Source organism: Camelus bactrianus, chromosome 22 (assembly GCF_048773025.1).
Source record: "Camelus bactrianus isolate YW-2024 breed Bactrian camel chromosome 22, ASM4877302v1, whole genome shotgun sequence".
In the NCBI taxonomy this organism is placed as follows: Eukaryota; Metazoa; Chordata; class Mammalia; order Artiodactyla; family Camelidae; genus Camelus; species Camelus bactrianus.
Window position 1 is genome coordinate 12,504,529 of NC_133560.1, and position 14,648 is coordinate 12,519,176.

Below are 14,648 nucleotides of genomic sequence, written 5' to 3' on the forward strand. Positions count from 1 at the left end.
CCATTTTGTATCACACTCCATGCCAGTCTGCCATGTATGGTTGCACAGGTTGCATACTATACAACTCCAATGTGTGTGTCAAGGTGGAGGTCATTCACTTAGACTGCTGTGTGAATGATACCCCCTAGAATTGTAAAATACAGTCTTATTTCCAGCCTTCTCTTCCTGGCCTCTGAGGCCAACTGGGAAGTTTCTGGAAGATTCTTTCATCACTGGAAGACATCTCAGCTGGCCCCTTGCTCTCTCATCTGTCAGGACAGTAAATAATCTCTCCTCATCCCAGGCTCCTAGAATGCTTTCAACAATCCTCTCTTTCAAGGGGAAGCTAGGGTTGAACCCAGGACTGTCTGGCACCAAGTGTCATATTAAATAGTTATTAGTTTATAAGACAAAAACTCTTAAAGTCAGGGCAGTGAGAATTTCATCTCTGCATCCCCAGCTGGGATCCCAGTCCACTGGAGGAGCTTAGGTTGGGGACAGAGAGCAGAGAGATAGAAACACCTGCTCCCCGCCCCAGGAGGGCTGTTCTCCCATTCAGCCGGCGAGACAGGCGGCTTCTCCCAAGCCTTGCAGAGCCCTTTGTGATGGTAGAAAGGACACGGCGACCGCCCGGGTTCAGATCCTGGCTCTGTCACATCTGGGCTGCGTGGGCGCCGGCAAGCACTTCACCTCCCTGCCTCTCAGATGCCACCTCTGTAACCCCACCTCACTGTGAGAGTGAGGCTCGAGCGGGACCACATCTGAGCCCCCGGTACCCTGCCGGGCGTGCATGGAGATTTGCCAGTGGCTCACTGGAGAGGCATCCAGCCTCGGAGGCTCACCCGCTTCAGGCCCGACTCTGCTGCGGCCTTCTCGTCCGCAAACACCACGCTGCTTCTCTTGGCCCTCTTCTTGGACCTCCGTAGCTTGACCTCCGGCAGGGTGCTCCCCGGGGAGATCGGCTCCTCCTGCTCCGCTTTTGGAGTCCTGGGAGGCACTAGTTCCAAGTCGAAGCTGAATGGCAGTGGAGATAGCAATAGAAACTGCAGTTAGAGCTTCAGTGGAACTGTCTTGCAGGGACCCAGGCTGACTGATCCGTCACAACAGGGTCTGGGGGTAGGTCAAGGTCAGCTCTCCTGGCAGAGTTTGGAAAGACACTTGTGTAATTGGCAAACATTCAAAGTGCAGGTTAAAATAAAACTGAAGGCAATGAGCCATCACTTTTTGGTGATGAGGAGAGAAAATGGGCTAAACCTATGGATCTGAATTCAAATCTGTGTCACTTTTTAGGTGAATGACTTTGGGCAAATCACTCAGCCTCTCTGAGCCACGATTTCCTTTTCAGTAAATGGGGGTGTTTGCAGTGACCCTGCAGAGTGGCCATGAGATGAGGTCGAGGACCCTTTGCACATTCTTGACCTGGGGAGAGTGCTCGATTCACGGTGTGTTATTACAGTAGTTGAGTTGGGCAGGGCAGAGCAGAGGGCTCCAGGAAGGTGGAAAGGGGAAGCTTTTCTTGGGGTGAAGAGGGGAACCCAGACAGAGGTACAGGTAGGTACAGGGGGAGGAGCTCTGGGGTGGGGAGTTGGGAGGCACGGAGCCCCAGCAGAGGTGAGAAGATGAGTGGGTCAGGCTGGCTGATGGAGATCACTGGACTGGGAGTCTGCGGGCTGTGGGTGAGTCCTGCTGGGTCCTCAGGAAAAGCCACTGAATCTCTCTGGGCTTTGACTGGTCCCCTAACAGTGGCTCCAAGCCCCATAGGGTAGTTTTGAGGGTTCTCATGAGGCCCAGGTGGGGAAAGGCTTTGAAAAAGAAGGGCAGGAGGTGGCAGAAGGGCAGCCCTGGGGACAGAAACGGGGAGACTCGGGGAGGCTTTGCTGGGGGCTGGGAGGGGGCAGCGGGCAGGGCTTTGCCTGGGGCGGGGACTGACCTCTCGGAGGCTGACTTGCTGGGCGTGCTGCAGTCGGAGTTCATGGAAGCCATGGAGATGATGGACATCTGCCTGTAGGAGCGCAGCATGGACCGGGGGCGGCCCACCCGCCTGTCCTCGAAGTCGGGCTGTGGGCAGGAGAGCAGGGTGGTTAGCAGCCAGGCCTGAAGTCGGGTGGAGGCCAGGGGCATGTGGCCTCCACCTTCCTGCTGCCTTCCTGGTCCACCTGGCCAGGCGGAGCTGGGGGACAGAGCAGGACATCAGGACAAAAATGTCCTGGCTGGCTGAGGCTAAGGGGTTTAACAAAGAATCTGTCAGGCCTTTATTCCTGGTTCCTGGGAGGTATGTCTAAATCCTTGCAATTTCCCCACTTATAGGAGTGCCTTTGTTTTTCATAGTGGCTCCTTTACGCTGATGAGAAGATTCAGGATGGGAGCTGGCCAGAAAGCCCAACCTTGTGATTACAGGGCTGGGACTCTGAGCCAGACAGAATCAGCTCAGCCTCTGGGGAGAGAAGGGGGACTGGAGATTCATTTCAGTCACATGGCCAGTGATTTGTTCAGTCATGCCTATGTAATGAAACCCCAATAAAAACTCCAGACCTTAGGCTAAGGTGAGCTTTCCTGGTTGGTAATCGCACATGGACGTACGGGTAGGGCAGACAAGGTGATGGGTCCTGATTACTCAGGAGCTGTGCATTTGGGACCCTCCCAGATCGCACCCTATACATCTCTTGGTTTGGCTGATCCTGATTTGTTTCCTGTATAATAAAACTGTACCCATAAGGACAGCTGTCCCTCAGTTTCCACGGGGAAATCCGTTCCACGACGCCCAGGATACCAGAATCCATGGATGCTCAAGTCCCTTGTATATTTGCCTATAACCTATGCACATCCCCTCGTATACTTTAAGTCATCTCTAGATTACTTATAACGCCTAAAACTATGTGAACACTAGGTAAATAGTTGTAGATACAATGTAAATGTGAGGTAAATAGATGCCAGCACAGCAAATTCAAGTTTTGCTTTTTTTCTGGATTTTTTTTTCCTGAAACATTTTCGATCCTCGGTTGGTCAAATTTTCAAATAGTGAATCCACAGATACCAAGGGAGGGCTGACTTCTTGAGTTCTGTGAAATGGTCAGACCTGAAGGAAGGGTGGGAATCTCTAAATGTGTAACCGGTTGGTCAGAGGTGCAGGTGGCCTGGGAGCCCTGGTGTCTGAAGGGAGGGGAGTCTTGTGGTGGACTTTGTCCTTATCTATGCAATGTGACCCAGCTCTGGGTAGTGACCATCAGAATCACATTGGGATGTCACGCAGGGAGTGTTGGAAGAGGGAACTTGTCTCGTGGAAAAGCTCTTAGACCAGAAGATGAGAGACCTAAGTTCACCTCTATGCTCCTCCAGTAACTCACTTCCCATCTCTGGACCTCGATTTTCCCATTTGTAAAGTCAGAGGATTGGGCCAGGTGGCCTCTAAGGGATCACACAGCCTTGACATTTTATAACTCCACTGTCTGGGGAAGAGGATAAAGATGTCCTGTGAGCATCAGGCCAACAGCCTTTTGAGGCCGTGGAGTCTATTAGTGGCCAACAGAGCCAGGTGCAAATTCCGACCGCATGCACTTGTTCCGTAGCCTTTGGCAAGTAAATTAACACACTGGAATCTCCAGAAGAGATAGGAGGGGTTAAAGACCATTCCCAGGCTTGTTGTGAAAACTAAAAGACCTAAGTGCTTAGATCAGATAGGCACGTAGTAGGTGCTTCACGGTGCCTTGAGTGCTAAGGGTTCCATCTGTAGCTGGTGTTTATCTGGGGTGACTTCTGAGGGACCAAGTTTACAGAAAGGGTCTCTGGATTGAGCCTAGCTCTGCTGGCCCTCAGGCCCATCTCTTCGAGGGCAGGTTCCTTTGCTCTGGTCTCATGGTCCTCTCTGCCTCACCCCACCCATGTCACCCCTCCCGGCCATGGGGACCACCCGTACCATCTCTCTGACACCGTACTCCTTCTCCACCTTCACTTTCAGATTCTTGAAACATTCCTCCATCCGGTCGTGGAAGGGCCGCAGATTTTCTGACACCCGTTTCTCATGGATCTTAATCCCAGCTCCCAGGAAGGGGATCTGGAGAGAAAGGTGGTAAACGATGAGCCAGAGGCTGGCTACCTGGCCTCTGTGAACAGACCACCAAGGATCACCAGGCACTGAAGAAAATTCTCCAGTATAAAAGACAGAGAACAGAACAAACAGATAGGAAAAAAAGCAAAAAGGGAGGAAGGAAGAAAGGAACAAAGGAAGGAAGGAAGAAAAGAATGAATGGACTGAGCTGGAAGAAACAGAGTATGAAAAGAGCTTAAGAAAGCATTATTTTAAAAAAATTAATATATAGAAACAGAAAAGATTTTTTATCCAAGACAAAGATTTTATTTAAAAAAGAAAGAAAGGATAATGGAAATGCTACATATAAAAACTCTATTAGCAGTTGATATAATTTTATCTGTAGAACACCCAAAAGAAAGTGGAAAGAATTTGACTTATAAAGTGAATTTGATAAGTGAGGTTACTGGATACAAGGTAAACATACCAAAAAAATTCGATTATATTGACAGAAAGAAAAATTTTAAAAACAATACCATTTATAATAGAATTGAAACCATCAAATACCTAAAAACAAATCTAATACAGTATTTGGAAGACCTTTACAATGAAAACTAGAAAACTTTGCTGAGTGAAATGAAAGAACTAAATAAAAGGAGATTCCATGTTCATGTGTTAGAAGATTCGACATTAAGACAGCAACTCTTCCCAGATTAACCTACATATTTAATACATCCCTAATCAAAATCTCAATGTGTTTTGGAGGGTGTGTGAAAACTGGCAAGCTGATTTAAAGATTTATATGGAAATACAAAGGATTGGAAGAACTAAGATAAATTTGAAAAAAAAATTTGCAGAACTCTCATTACCAGCTCTCAAGACTTACTGTAAAGCTAGAGTAACTAAGACAGGATGGTACTGGTACAAGCATGGTCAGACAGACCAATGGGATAGAATAGAAATTCCAGAAACAGACTGACACACATGTGATCACCTTATGTCAAAGCTGGGGGAAGTAACAGCCTTTTCAACAAATTCCAACAGTGCTGGAATAATTAGAAATCTGTATAGGAAAAAAACTGATCCTGGGGGGGAGGGTATAGCTCAGTGGTAGAGTGCGTGCTTAGCACACACAAGGTCCTGGGTTCAATTCCCAGTACCTCCATTAAAAATAAATGAATAAATAACCTAATTATTCTCCCCACCCCCCAAAAAGAAAAATTTATCCTTTACTTCACGTCAGTCAAAATGGAGCATATACTAAGTGTATAGGATAAAACAATAAAATGTAAGAGAGTATCGTTATGATCTTGGGGTAGCCAGAGATTTCTTAAAGCGGACACAAAAATGGTAATCGTTAAAAAATGGATAAATTGAACCTCATCAACATTATAAACTTCCATTCTCCAAAATACACCATTAAGAAAGTAAACAGACAAGCCACAGACCGAGTGAAGACATTTGCAATACATATATTTGACGAAGGATTCATATCTAGAATATATATATACATAGATAGATGCCTATGAATTATTAATAAAAAGACAATTCGGTTAATAACATAAAAGATTTGAACAAACATTTCACAGAAAGGTTATTCAATTAGCCAATAAACACACGAAAAGGCAACGAACACCCTTGCTCAGGAAGGAAAAGCAAATTTAAATTACACTGAGGTACCACCCCACAACCACCGGAAAGACTGAAAGGAAAGACTCACACTGTCATGTGTTAGTGAGGATGTGGAGCGACTCAGACTCACAGAAGTTGCTGGTGGGAGTGTAAATTGGCTCACCCACTTTGGAAAACTGCTTCTTGGTCTCCAGTAAAAGGCCAAACAGGCCATGTGTGACCCAGGCGGACAGTGAGGGCACTGAGTGCTTATGTCCATCAAAAGACATAAGTAAGAATGCTTGGACAGCTTTTTTCATACCATCTCGAACCTGAAAACCACCCACCATCAACAGGAGAATGGATACATAAATTGGTGTTATTGGTAGACTGTACTGCCACACAACGGGTAACGCTTGGGAACAAAAAAGAACTCCCCTTACATGTACGCAACAACCTGGATAAATCTCGAGGCGTTATGTTGAACAGAAGCAGCCAGGCACCCAGCGGTACATACTGTATGTCACATCCAATGCCTGTGACCTGTTAGGGCTCCCTGGGGCACCCCAGAAATACTGGAGGGAGGAAACCAATCAAAGCTGGGTCTTCCTGCTCCCCAAGCTTGCGGGGGCGGGGCACGATCATTATCTGAGTATTAACAGGTGTGATGACCTCGGAAGGCTGGGGCCCTCGGGGATGTCTGGGTTTCCCAGGTGGCTCCAGGTAAGAAGGGAGAGAAAATTCCAGACACACAGAATGCATTCAGGAGAATGTGTCTGTGCAGGGCTTGGTGCTCAGTGTTTCATTTTTAAGGCCTCACTTTGCATAAATTGGCAGAGGCAGAGAAGGACCTGAATTAGGAATCCTTATTTTAAGAAAAGAGGCTGCATCCGGTGCTTCTCATTCTCTGATTTCCCTAGAGTAACAAGAACTCCGGCCCACAGTAGTGTGCTTTTCTCTGCACTGTGACTGGCGGCTGCAGGGCTGCCCTCTGCTCAGGACTCACCCCCCTCCAGCCCCCTCCGGAGCCCACCCTGGGTGCTGGTGGTCGTGGAGAGCAGGGACGCGTCCGAGGAGGGGTGGCTGCAGGCCTGGATGGGGAGCCTGGTCCTCCAGGTGCCTCTAGGGGAAGGAGGGGGTCTGCTGGGTTGTTCCTTCTCCAGGGAGTGGGAGAGAGCAGGAGAGAGATGGAGGGAGAGAAAACACAGGAGACGGGGCCAGAGAGAGAAGCGGCCAAGGAGGGAGGGCAGTGGAGAGAGAAGAGGGAGGGAAGGGAGCCAGGAGAGAGGTGTGAGGGGGCGTCGGCAGAGCGAGGCAGCAGTTGGAGAGGGGAGGGGAAGCAGCAAAGGACTTCAAAGAGGAGAAAGACAGAGACAGACGCTCAAGAAGAGTCAGAGAGAAGAAGCAGGGAAGAAAGGCACGGGGGCCAGGAGGGGGGCATGCAGGGAAGACTAGCAGACAGCGGGAGAGAGCAGGGGGCTGGGAGGACGGTCCTTCCAAGGCGCCAGCTCAGCTCCAGCCGGGAGAGCAGAGCATTTCCTGCCGGCCACCGCCTCCGCCACCACAGGCCCTTAGACCCCAAACCCACCAAACCACGGCCTCGATTATTTTCAAAACCTGATATCCATCTGAGCATTATCTGCAACAAACTGGGTCAGCCTTACAAGGAGGAGATGTGGGGGTGGGGGCCGAAGTCTCCTCATATCTGATTGGCGGGTGCCGGGTGTGGGGGGAGGTGATGGTAGGTGTATGGGAGCCCGGCTTGCATTTCAGTCCCACTGGGGGAAGCCACCTCCTGAATTCTACAACCAGTACAGCCGTCTTTGCAACGCACAGCACAGCACAGCATTGCTGCCCTGCCCGGCCCCCACCTGTGCAGCACCCCGAGGGGGCCGTGCCCCAAATTCTGGTTCCAGGATGTGCCTGCTCAGGTGAAGAGAGAGTCAGAAGAAAGGGCAAAAGCCAAAGGGCAGGAGAATAGGTGAAACTCGGCCACACCAGCCAGAGGCTAGCAGAGGGCGCGCGAGCCAGGGCCGGGGAAGGAGGGAGGCAGGGCTGGCTCTGCCCAGGCCGGCTCTTCTTTACCTGCCACGCAATCAGGTCCTTGAGGCGGCTCAGCTTGTCCTGGTCCTCGGGGTGGTCCCTGCTGTACTCTTCAGTGAAGAAGGCCTAGGAGGACAGACAGTTCCTTTGGGGTCACCCCACAACCCATCTCTCTGGCACTGGGAGAGGATTCCATTTGCAAGGGCCAGGAAAGAGGCCATTCCTGTTTGGATGGGGCCACAGTCAGGCACCTGTAGGGCCTCAAATCAGTCCCCACTGGGGATGGGACACAACGTCCAGGGAAGTAGCACTTAAAGTGGGGTCTCTGGACTGGCAGCCACAGCAGGCATCACTGGGAACCTGGCAGAGATGCACACTCTCGGGCCCCACCCAGACCCACAGAATCAGAATCTCTGGGTTGGGGGTGGGGTGGGGTGGGGGCGGCTGTGTGTTAAGAGCCCTGGAGGGGATTCTGCTGCACATTCAGGGCATTGTCCCCGGGGAAAACTCAGTGAGGAACTTCCCCCGGTGGGCTCTCCTGCCCACCTTCCCGCTTCCCTCATTGTGTGTGGCCTCAGCAGCCCCAGCTCTTTCTGGGGCCCATGTTCTCAGTGTGTACGCACATATATACAGACATATCTTATCCAACTCTCAAGGCTGAACAAAGGTTACCAGTGATGACTATCTGGGGTATCCAAGGGTACCTGGAAGGACTGACTGGGTGACTAGAATTACTGTCCCTGAATTATACTATTGTGTTGTATTCTTAGTTTTACATCAATGGATGATGTAGGGAAGATAATAAGGAATTCATCACGAGGTTTATAAAGAATGATGAGTCCATTTTTTTTCAAAACCTCAATGTCCCATTAATGCATGGCCTAGGAGAAAACCGAATGAAGACTTTCTGTTCTACTTCAGTGTTGGAAAAAGCTAAGTCCCCTCACCAAAAGAAATTATTATTTACCCCTAAGTGAAAAATGTGATTCATATAACTGATGGCCTTTCCCTTTTTGCCATGGACACCAGGAGGCTCAAAAATGAAATCTGTGCCTGAAATGTGTGGGGATTTCTGGAGGGCTTCTATGACCTGGATATCTAGATTATAACTCCTCCTTTGGAGTTGATCTCCTATCCCTTCTATATGTTCACAGATTCTGGGTTGCATTTCTTCTCATTTATAGACGGCATTTGTACCATCTATAGAAGAGATGTCTTCACATGGGTGGCACATGCCTTACTTCGTGGCTCTTAACTTTAACGGTCTGTCTCCTGGTCATCCCAGAGCCCTTCCTTGCCAGAGGCACCTGGATGTGCCCAGTGGGACAAGGGGCCTTTAGGACCCTGCTCCTTCCTGCCGCAGCACAGAGCATGGCACTGAGGGTGCGGAGGAGGCGAGAGTGAGGCTACAGAAACTCTGGAAGGTGTATGAGGTCCGAGCAAGCTGATGCGTCCCTCTGAGGGACAAACACCCGCAGTAAGACGAGTGGCCTGCGGCGGTGTCTGCCCCGGGCCTTCCTGCCCCTGCTCTGCCCCAACCAGGGCCTCACCTTCTCGTACTTGGCGAACCCTCCCATGACAGCAGGGTCCACGATCCCGTTCAGGAGCATGGAGAGCGGGTTGATGGGGAGGCTCTCGTCGCTCTGGTACTGGTTTATCATCACCAGGATCTTCTCGTTGGCCGCGGACATGGTTTCGATGGCGTTCTCCAGGGGGCTGATTGTGCTCTGTTGGAAAACGAGATCACCGAGGAGAGAGGGCCTTAGCAGGTCGCTTCAAAAACAGATGTAATTATTGGTACTGACTTCACTTGGGGTTGGAATTCAAAAGAGGCAAAGCTCCCCTCGGGGCTGTAGCAGGCTCTTGTAACGAAAGAGCTCGGGAGGGCCGTCTGCTGTCTGGGGAGAAACAGGCTGAATTTGTGCTTAGTGAGAAAGGGGTGTCCCTGGGGAGACGGCGGCCGGATGTGTCAGGGACTTGTGGGGTTTCAGAGGCTATGCATCTACTATGTGTGAACACTCAGCCGGATGGATTAGAGCAGCGGGTGGTATGATCACCCAGCCTGGCCCCGAGTAGGTCCTAAGATGAAGTGCTGGTAGCCAGGTCCCCTTGCAATCAAGTGGTCCTTCATACTCTGCAAAGGCATTTCCCCACATTACCCTTTTCAGTCCCCTTAGGAATCCTTTGGGCAGCATAAAATAGGCATATTATTACAACCTACTTCTGCCACTGATCACTTGGGCAGTTCAGGTCCCATCTTTGGGCTTCAGTCTTCTCATATGCAAAATAATTCAACTGGGTGAGAACTAGAAATGGGGTGCACACTGGAGATCTGTGGGCCAAGTTGGATTTTACCCAGCACGTGAGTTCTAATTTATTGTTGCTACTATTATTATTAATTCAACTGGAGGGAGCTTCCCACAGCTTCCACCACTCCCCGTTGTCTTAAGGTGACAGTTTCCCATATTTATGTTATCTTCCTGGGCTCTGAAGGTACTTGAATTTGTAGCTCTTGGACTAAATGACCTCCAGAGTGTCTTTCAGCTCTGAAATTCCATCGTATTTCAATCTCTGTTTTACAGATTAGAAGACTAAGGCCAGAGATACACTGTGTTTATCCAACATCACCTAACTCCTTGCTTTGGGTCTCTGACCTCCCTCCCCCAGCTCAGGGCTTCTTGTAAAGGTTACATATTCTTGGGGCTGAGAACAAGGAAATACCCCCCCATAAGCAGAACTTACACTTGAATCCCATCAGAAAACACCTCTCTGTACAAACAGTCCTGTAGTCATGACAGTTCATGAAAGAAACAAGAAGGGCAAGACACAATTTCTGTAACACAAAAGCAACTGCTTATGGGTTTTGCCTATTAACTGAGTGACTGCTTGATGGATTCACTTCATTAATAACTATTCTTGAGCATCAGTTATGTGCCAGGGACTATGCTTTGCACTCAGAGGTGTGGCAGGGAACAAAGCAGGCAAAAATCTGTCTTCCTGGAGCTCACAGTCTAGAGGAGCTTATATCCTAATGTCACTATATTTAAAATTCTAGATATTAAAAATAAACATACAGGCAAATGATGTGATCTGTTAGGAGGTTATCGGTGCTTTGAGGAGAAGTACCGTGGTGGTGGGGGAAGGGGATGGGAACTGCAGGGAGCGCAGGCAGGGATCCCCTCAGTTTGCCTACAGTTCCGTGGGGACAGCAGAAGGAGCAGGGGCACCTTACTGAGCATCACCAGAGGACAGGACACAGCCAGGGCCAATGGGTAGCGACCACAGATTAGCCAGAAGTTTCTGTTCCTCATTTCAAAAATGGGATCCATAATACTGTGTAATTCACAGGGTTTTGCAGGATTAAATAAGATAATGCCATCAAGCCCTTGACACAGCGTCTGGGACACTTGTCAAAGCCTATTGTGCACCGATGTGTCCCATGAATAAGGGCATGAATGGTTTCTTCCTCTCCAAGGCACTACTTACTGGGGTGGGCTGGGGACACACTGAGGAAGACGGAGAGAGTGAGTCCATCCAGGTATCTGATACGGAAGGTTAAAAGTCAAACCTCGCCTCTTTTACTAAACTTGAACAACCCACTGACTCTGTACCTTGGCTCCTTCATCTGTAAGATGGGAAAATAAGAACATCTACCTTGTCGCGTTGTTGAGGGGTTTAAATGAGGTCACGCATACGAACAGTTTAGCACATGCTCAATAATGTCTGTTGATGTCATCATCATCATTAGGATATTTCCCCTCAGGTCTAGGCTCCTCTGTGAAAAGGAGATTGGAGGACCACTGCGCTGCTGGGGGGCCTTCAGGGTGGGAGGGGGACAGTCTCAATGCTGATCATCTGGTAGCTCAAAGACGTCTGTCAGACCATGTCCCTCCTCTGCTCGTGGCTCCAGTTCACCTAGTGGAAAAGCCCAAGCCCCTCTGGTGCCTGCAGAGTCCTCCCTGATCTGCTGTCAGACTACTGCCACTCCCCCCTCACTCGTTCTGATTCAGACACAAGCATGTTCTGTCCCAGGGCCTTTGCACCTGCTATTCCCTCTGCTAGAACGCCCTTCTCTTCAATGTCTGCATGGACCACCCCCCTCACTTTCTCTAGGTCTTTGCTCAAAAGCCATTTAGCTGGGAGGCTTTCTCTGACCACTTTGCTTAAAATAACCCCTCCTTCATAACCTTTCTCTTTCATTTTTCTCCACAGTGGTTCTCTCCACCTGGCATAATATATATTTATTTTGACTTTTTAGTACGTCTTCTCCACTAGAATATAAGCTTCATCGCAAAATCTCCAGGTGCTTGGCATGTGTTAGAAACTCATTAAACATTGGTTGACTGAGTAAGTGAATAAGGTATCCTGAATATGTCCCTGCTTCTCAGGTTTCCTCACAATCACCCTGGCCTTCCCTTTGCATCCTGGGAACTGCAAGACCCTTAGCTGTTTGAGGACCTGGAGACCCTGAAGTGTGTTGAGAAGCAAAATACACGCTATCTGCACAAGAGTTCAAACATTTGCGTACTAGCCAGAGCTTTGCCTCTGTGTGATTCCCTTTCCCTGAGCTTCAGTCTATCCAACCATCAAATGGGTTCATAGTGAGATTCTGCAGAGGGGCCTCAAAGGGCTGCTGGGAGGGGAGGATATAAGAGGGTGATTGTGTCAATGGAATTCCAGACCCTCTGCCTCCCCTTCTGCCTCCAAACACAGAAGCGCCCCATCCATCAGCTTTATTACTGGGTTCTATGGTACCTTTCATTTGCAGAGAAAAAAAATGTTATCTGATGCTGAAAAAAAAATATGAAAGCAGGTAAACTGGATGCTGCCTCAGGTCCCTTCCTGCATTGGAATTCCTGGACTCCCACAGTGGCTCTGAACAAAAGCGTGTCCCTACTTCCAGTCACAGGAGCCTCCTGAGGCTGGCTGAGCCCTGAAGGCCCGCAGACTCACCTGGGACATGTGGACCACCTCGAACCAGCGCAGGATGCCCGGAAGCTTGTACGCGGTGACGAAGGAGGTTCTCTCGATCCACATCGACTGTCCGGTGGCAGGGGCGGCAAGGGCAAGAGAGCAACACACTCGTGAAACCTGGCTATCAGAGTCTGGCGGGAACCCAGCCAGGCCCCCAGGCCTCCTAGCTGCCCGGAATCAGAATAACTATTACAAGACCCAGAAACACACTCCCACCTTATCGTTAAGAATTCTTTCTCAAAGTGAAGTTTAAGTTTTCCCTGGATTTAGGTCCAGTAAGTTTTAACCTGGTCTCTGAACAGGCAGAATTTTTAGGCAATATTGAATGCAGCCACCTGCATTTTTCTGGGGGCAGGAGGGGTCCACAGTCTTCATTAGATTCTTAAAGGGGCAGTGAGTCCCCAAATATGAAGAATCAAAGTCTAAAGCAAGGAGCTGAGAGAGACTTGGAGCCACTTCCTTGTGCCATCCTTGGCCTTTGGGAATAGAAGACAGGTCCTGGCTGGGAAACACACAGGGAACACAGGGGACAGAAAGCCTTGCGGCTTCTTCTTTCCTGCAAGGTTTGACTTGATCAACTCCCCTGCTTAGCCTGAGGGGCCCTACCTTCTGGAAATGCCTGAATGCCCTGTGGTTGACAGTGCATCTCACTCCAGGCCCGGGTTGGGCTACATCTTGAGAGTGGAGAGGCTCAAGAAATGAGATAACAAACACAGCGGAAGAGACGGGAGAATGGGTGTCACCGGACCGATGGAAGGTAGCATTCCTCCCTTTGACTTTGCATCAGATGCCCTCCCCTTCTGATTCTGGCAGGTGCACACGCTGGTAAAGGAGGCCCAGGGGAATGATCAAGGCATCTGAAGGGTGGGGGAGATACTTACGGCAAACTCATTCTCAGGGTCGACCGTCCCCCTGCGCACCGGCCGGGAGTAGTGGAACTTTTGCACGTAGTTGGATTTATAAAAGCTGCAAGACAGGTAGAGGCCTGAGGCTCCTGACAGCAAAACCTGACCTGACCCCATACTGTCCAGGGAGGCCCACTGCAGTAAACTCCAGCTCTGGCAGAGTCCTTGCTGTGGCATTTAAAATCAGGCTTTCCTTGCAAGATGATTTAGAAGCCAGCCAGCCTTACACCCTCGTGCGAACATAGCACCCCATAGAGTACTGAAAAAGTTGGAATTCTGCCATCAGTGCATCTAGTGGTGCCTGGATTATTGCTTCTTGTGATCTCAATGAAGGATTGACATACATCTAAGGTCCCAGCCTAATGTCCCAGGGGGATCTTCCAAGGATTCTTTAGGGGTCCCAGCCACCCCTTAAGTCACTCTTCCTTAATCTCTAAGGGGGGGTTCATCAGGGTCAGCAGGGAATGGTGCTAGCTGTATGGTTGTTATGCCCTGCCCACAGATGCCTGGACCAGAGGGCGATGGAAGGCTGAGATCCAAGCTGAGCTACATCTGCTCAGCCTCCTGCACTAGTGCGAGGCAGCCTCTCCCTGAAGGATCAGGCCATTCTTCTCACAAAGAAGCACCTGCTTCTGAAGGGTCCTTCCAGAGGAGAGGCCTTTTCCTAAGGCATGCGAGGTGCTAAACTGGGCACCTAGACCCGAGGGGGGTGAGCCGGACAGCTTGGAGTGGGGAAGCCTGGTGCCTTGCAGATCCCACGGACCCCCTGCTTCGTTGCCTCATCACTGACCTTGCGAGCTGGTATTAAACAGACTGACACCTGCCTTCATGCCGCTCCCTCTAATGCCCCCCTTTTTGAAAATCATAGTCTGAACAGATCCACTGTCAATGCACAGCCCTATTAAATGCCAAAAAGATGACCCTTGGAGAATGTGCTCAGCATGAGCACCATCCCCTGTCCTCCACCCTCCCCGTCACCTGCCCGCCCACCCTCTTTGGCTGTGGATTCCTTGGAGTCACTCTGGGATCAATCTGAGTGACAGGCTCTCCATGTCCAGTTCAGCGAATCTCATTGCTTCTTCCTGAGGACTCGCTGTGCCACAAGGTGAGCC

The 14,648-nt window shown here is 49.9% G+C and overlaps 1 protein-coding gene across 1 annotated transcript in view; it reads right to left on the bottom strand.

Moving 5' to 3' along the window:
• DOCK2 (dedicator of cytokinesis 2) overlaps positions 1–14,648 on the bottom strand; it is a 371,332-nt gene that overhangs the window by 3,293 nt on the left and 353,391 nt on the right. The window contains exons 43-49 of the mRNA XM_010972245.3: positions 13,513–13,597; positions 12,611–12,697; positions 9,208–9,384; positions 7,700–7,783; positions 3,893–4,030; positions 1,910–2,037; positions 822–993 (exon numbers count right to left, since the gene is read on the bottom strand). Coding sequence (XP_010970547.2) covers positions 822–993; positions 1,910–2,037; positions 3,893–4,030; positions 7,700–7,783; positions 9,208–9,384; positions 12,611–12,697; positions 13,513–13,597 — 871 coding nt within the window. The remainder of the gene's footprint in view (positions 1–821; positions 994–1,909; positions 2,038–3,892; positions 4,031–7,699; positions 7,784–9,207; positions 9,385–12,610; positions 12,698–13,512; positions 13,598–14,648) is intronic.